This window comes from Petaurus breviceps, unplaced genomic scaffold (genome assembly GCF_028583685.1).
Source record: "Petaurus breviceps papuanus isolate PSGF00001 unplaced genomic scaffold, PetGlider_PUasm1.0 90825, whole genome shotgun sequence".
Lineage (NCBI taxonomy): Eukaryota > Metazoa > Chordata > Mammalia > Diprotodontia > Petauridae > Petaurus > Petaurus breviceps.
The window spans coordinates 10,969,097-10,975,096 of NW_027187353.1; the positions used below are offsets into that span (position 1 = coordinate 10,969,097).

General features: G+C 39.5%; 1 protein-coding gene across 4 annotated transcripts in view; it reads left to right on the plus strand.

Annotated features, from left to right (window-relative positions):
* The window catches only part of CWF19L1 (CWF19 like cell cycle control factor 1), a 348,038-nt gene that overhangs the window by 326,760 nt on the left and 15,278 nt on the right, over window positions 1-6,000 (plus strand). For all 4 annotated transcript variants that reach the window (XM_069071293.1, XM_069071291.1, XM_069071295.1 and 1 more), the window contains 2 exons: window positions 2,750-2,964; window positions 5,124-5,242. In XM_069071293.1, coding sequence (XP_068927394.1) covers window positions 2,750-2,964; window positions 5,124-5,242 — 334 coding nt within the window. The remainder of the gene's footprint in view (window positions 1-2,749; window positions 2,965-5,123; window positions 5,243-6,000) is intronic.

Consider the following 6,000-nt stretch of genomic DNA (forward strand, 5'->3'; position numbering starts at 1 on the left):
GGATCTGTGACTCTATCCTTGAGTACAGTCCTTCCACAAAAGCAAATAATAACCCTTTCCATGCCATAATTGACAGTTTCCTGAGTTAGCTGTTGGCTAAAAAAAGTTGATTACCTGGTGGCCAAGGCCTGGGTAAGGAACATCTCTGCCCTAAGGTAGCCTGGTCTATTGGATAATAGTCACACAATTTGTTGCTAGGTCCAAACTTTAAGCCTTTTTAGTTCGGTGGGATCTGCCAAAGTTAGCATCATAATCTTTGTGAAGCAGGGGCCAAAAGCTTTACTTAGTGATCTTCCTCCCACAGTCTCTCCCTCCCTCTAAAGATAACTCTCTGTTCATGGCCTTACTATCCTCTTAGGGAACCTAAACTCATAATTTTATCCTTGCTTCCTCTACTTTACTTCATACCTCCAAACAGGTGCCAAGTATTTTTGATTCTACCTCACTGATAGTTCTTCGACCTGTCCGTGCTCTGAACTCCCATGGTACCCACCTTTGTTCACACTGCCTTTTCTTCCCCCCTTAACCTATTGTAGCAGATTCCTAAAACATTTTCCTACATCCAGTCTCTATCCTTCACAACAGTATCCAGATAGTCTTCTTTACATGCTGTTTTGATCGTCATACCTGTCAAGAAATCTTGAGTAGCATTTCCCCTTGCCTACAGAATAAAGCAGGGCAGCTAGCTGGCATAGTGAGTAGAGTACCGGACCTGGAGCCAGGAAGACCTGAGTTCAAATGTGATTTTAGATGCTAGTTGTGTGATCTGGAGCAAGTTACTTCACCCTGTTTGCCTCGGTTTTCTCATCTGTAAAATGAGCAGGAGAAGGAAATGGCAAATCTCTCTAGTATCTCTGCCAAGAAAACCCCAGATGGGATGATGAAATGTCAAAAGTAACTGAAACAGTTAAACAGCAACAACAGAATAAAGTGCAGATTCTTGATCCTGGCATTTTAGGCCCTTAACACTCTGGCTTAAGCCCAGTGTTCCAGCCTCCTCTCCTCCATCTAAGCTACTCCTGTTCTCATCTTGCCCTCACCCATCTCTCTGCCTTCGTTAGCTCATGTCTCCCAGGCCTAGAGAGGGCTTTCCCTCTGTCCCTTATCTCATTGTTAAAATATCTTTTTTCAGGTTCTGACTCAGGTTTCATCTGGAAATTAGAGGGAGGAAGAGCAGAGCTCCAGAAAGCATTTAATTGAGCATCAAGTTTATTACATTGCATCACCCATTTAGGGAATGATGGAAGATACAGCCCACATAGAGATCTAGACATTGTAGTTACTACTAATCTAAATTTTTAAAAAGTAGTAAAGTTTTACTTAACTTCAGAAAATAGGCTCAGAATTGTTGAAGTTACAAGTAAGAGTCACTCAAGAGGCCAAGGCCTAGAAAGCCTGAAATGAACAGGATTGCAGAGTTGCCATCGGCAAGAGCCCAGATCCATTAAATGAAATGATGCGAGTTATAATTGTAGGTAAAGAAAAACCACATCTAGTATATGACTTTCAGCTTTTATAGTGTTTATAATAAACTTTATTTTTTTCTACCCTTGCATTTCCCAGAGTATCCTCCCCCTTTTTGTCTCCTTATAACAAAGAATAGAAAAGATTTTTAAAACTGTTCAGAGTAGCCAACACATGGATAAAGTTTAACATTGTCTCTAGAGTTCCACAGCCATAATTTTCTACTTTTTTAAAGAAGAGAGGGAGCTCTCTTCTCATAGCTCATATTTGGGGTCAACCTTAGCTATTATAATTTCACAGGATTCGGTTTTATCTATTTTATTGTTGTTATTTCCATTTACATTGTTGTTTCCCTTAATTTTTAACATCAGTGTTTCTTGAATCTTACCCATGTCTTCTAGTCTTCTTTTCTTTTCTAGAATTTGGACATAGATCCAAGGACAGCTTGGAAGGTCTGACTACTACCTTCCCATCTGCATAAGACTTAGGGTCAGTAACAGCATCTGAGTCTCCTTCAAAGGAGCTAAGGAAGTGATAGTAAAACCATAGTTTGACAGTGAATTTATGGCTATAAACTCACACTAGTTCATCTTGTAATTGTGATGGCATAAGTCACTTTTCCACTGTCTGTGAAGGCCTTAGGGTTGTGACCTTGTCAACATAGACCTCTCTTTTCTCCCTATCCCTTTCTTTTTAGTTAGCCAGTGATAGCAACATATTCAAACCAGTCTTTTTATAATATAATTATAGGTACATGGATTGTATTTAGAATCTGCTGTAAGAGATACAGCTTAAAAATAATTTTTAAAAGAGAAAAGCTCTGTTGTCTCTCTCCATCTATCCAAAGCCAGTCCCTTCCCAATCCAGCTTGTACCCTAGCTCCCAGAGAAGTATAATTTCTTTCTAGTTCTGTTCTGCTTTTACTCCCCTTCTTACTTGACTTCTCTTTGCCTAATTGAGTAGTACATCTTTAATGGTCCCTGGCTTTGCCTGTTGTTAAATTTTTTTATTTACTGCTTTCTTACCTATGCACTTGGGGCCCTCTTAGATCTGTTATTCTCTCAGACTCAGTTTATCTGATATTTTCTGGAGGAGGAGAGGCTTCCCCCCCCTTCTTCTTAAAAAACACTTAACTTAGCATTTTACATGGTTGTATAACAGCCCTCACACAGGATTCACAACCATGTGCAGTTGCTTGAGGGCTTTATGGACCATTCATCCTGGTAATCCTGCTTTTGTTCTGACAGTCTGTCTAAACCTTAACAGTTTTTTTCCCCCTCTGTAGGTAGAAAAGGTGTTTTCACTGGTGCCTCAGGCCTACAGATTGCATACCTCAGTGGGACAGAGTCATTGGCTGAACCTGCCCCCCCTTACAGCTTTACCTCCAAGGATATATGTTCCCTGAAGACGACTTTGCAGTCCACCTCGCAGTTTAAAGGTGTTGATGTCTTGCTGACATCCCCATGGCCCAAGAGTGTGGGGAACTTTGGAAATGCTTCTGTGAGTTCTTCTTTACCAGTTGGGATTTTTGAAAAGCTTCCTTATTATGATGATGTGTCATTTTGATAGACATCAACAGATGTAAATGTTTTTCCTCTACAAAGAAGAACAGAAGAAGAAGACTTAATATGAAACATTGACTCTCCCAATATACAGCCTTTTATTGGGGGGGGTCTAGTTGAGATTTTCAAAAGCATATTATCCCGTGATTAATAAGGGGCTTGTGTGATCTGTGTTGCATATTCCAGGTTATAACATATTTTATTTAACTCAGACCCTCCCTGGACTTTTTTGGGAACCACAAAGAATGTCACCTGCCTATTGGTGGGGTTCCCTAGAGGTCTCTACTTGGACAATTTTCATTTCATATATAAATTTGATATTAATTAATATTAATATAAATGTATAAATGGTCTCAAAGAAGGCATACAAATGAGATCCCCAGTGTGCCAGCGGCAGATCTTACAAGGAACGGAATGCTAAACCAACAGGGAAGAATTTGACTCTGTATGGTCAAAAAACTGTCCAGTGAGCTTCAGTATGGGGAAGCGTCAGGGGCTTCAGGAACTCAGGGATCTGTTATTTTCAATATGGGCACTCCTTCCACTGATGAAATTGCAGCCCCTCTGTATACTCTAGATGATAGTCTTGATTAATTGCTGGGGCTGCAAAATTCTTCACCTTTCAGCCAACCATCTGATGATGAGCCCCTGATCTTAGGTTCTCTCAACTTTGGGTGACAGACAAGAATGCCTGAACCTGTATTTGAAGCCTTTTTATCCTGTCTAGGACAGGGCAGAGCTTCTGCTTGGACGGCAAAGCCATTGAGAGCCCAGCTCTGTACCATAGTGAGGCATCAGGAAGACTTGAGTAGTGGGCATAGGACTGCCTCCAGGAGAAAATCATTCAAACTCTTTACATAAAAAGGGATTCATAAGTATCAGCAATAGCCATATAAAATTATTGTAGACTGTGCCCTGAATATATCAGCAGTAGGCTGCAATTAGCATTATAAACTGGAAACAAGCCAGTTCTTTCTCTTCCCCATGTACAAGCCCATGATATCCTGAAAGCCTCTACATTGGAGCTGGTTTCTACACATCCTGGGGAATGAATTGAAGCTGGTGAAGATCCAGTGAAGTTAGCAGAAATGATCAGAGGGAAAGAGAGGTTGCTCATACATAGGAGCAAATGCCAAAAGTGATATGTCTTCAAAGGGGAAGACGGGAAATATTAATAAGGTAAAACCATGCAAAGTGGTCATGAACATAAAATGCATTTGTTTGCAAAATCTTGGAATATTAAAAACTAAGAACCTCATCCCTAAAGCTTGAAAAAGACACATTTAAGACAGACTTTCAGGTGCTAAGAAGTGGTATAAGCTGAAATTACATAGGTTCAGTAAGGATTCTTGAAAGCTTGGAGATGATTGTTTCCACAAAGGTTAATTAAAGGGAATTCTGACCTTTGAGGTCCACACATACTACCACGTTCCATTTATGTAGCACTTAATTGATTTTAAAACACATTCACATTATGTCACTCGATCATTAACAGTTCTTTGAAGAAGGCAGAAGAAATATTATCACTCACATCTTAAAGAGAAGAAAACCAATACAAAGGGGTTAAATGCTTTGTCCAAGAGCACCAAGTGGCATATCATAGACTTGAACTCGGGTCTCTAGACTTCTCTACCCCCCAGTTGAGTGCTTTTTGTTTTCCCCCTGTCACCCAGGCTTATGAATTCTTCTGTGAATATTCCACGCAAACTATTCCAAAAACATCTGGCACTTGAGGATTTGGCTTGATTTTGCGTTGACCAAATCATCTCGCAAATCCGGTTGTCACCCTTCTAATGAGATCTGTGCTTGGTCCTTTAAAAGAAAAGTGCACCAGCATGCCACGTTAATTAGCAGCAGCTAATTTACCTTCCAGCTTTGCTTTTGATGATCTGTTTTGTGTACACATGTTTCGATGGGGCTACCTCCAACTCCTGGCCTCCAAAAACCATTCTGATTTGTGATCCAGATACGACCCCGTTCTCCTTCGGTTATTCAGACTTGTATAATCACTCCAGGTATCGACCCTTGACACAGTGTGCTGGATATTTCTCGAGATCATTCAGGTCAGTCACAACAGATGCTATTTTTCTTCTACAGGGAGATGTGGATACCAGTACAAGTGGTTCCTCTCTGATATCCCTTCTTGCCGTGGAGTTGAAGCCCAGGTATCACTTTGCTGCCTTGGAAAAGACTTATTATGAGAGGCTTCCTTATCGGTAGGTATCATTTTTCTTTTTAAAAAATTTTGTTTTTACATCAACTTCATTTCTGAATATACTGGACCCTCTTCCCTTGCCCATTGAACTGTCCCTTGTAACAAAGAATTTTTTTTAAAGGTGGGAAGGGACAAAGTAGTTCAACCATAAAATTAAACAGCATGCCAACAAGTCTGACAATATATGCAGTGTTCCATTCAGGGTGTATAACTTCATAGTTTCTGCCCAGGGGATCAAGCTTCTACGACAGATTTCTGATATTTTTACATGTTGTAGGCTACTTTGGCAGTCAGGTAAAGCCTGTAGACCCTTCTTAGGATAATGTTACCTCCTTAATTGAAGGAAAAGCTAAATTTCATTTAGAACTGAGTGAAAATGGAGATGTAATTTATTTCCTATCCAGGTTCATTTATAAGAACTCCTGCTCTACAGTTTGGATCAAAGCCATACACAGTTCCAACTCTTATAATTACATTTACTTAAGACCTTAGTTAAAGTTTTCCAGGTCAGACTGTGGTCCCTTTTTTATAGAGTTGGAAACTCACATTAATAGTCATTTCAGAAGCATATTTGAGGATTTCAGTGTAGTAGACAATAGGGGAAGGACAATACCAATACGTTCTATGTGAAATATTCAAACTAAAGTTATGTGTAATGAATGAAAAAGCTAAAGTTTGGATAATCTACATTTTATTTGGCATTGAATTTTGGTATATATATATATATATATATATATATATATATATATATATATATAT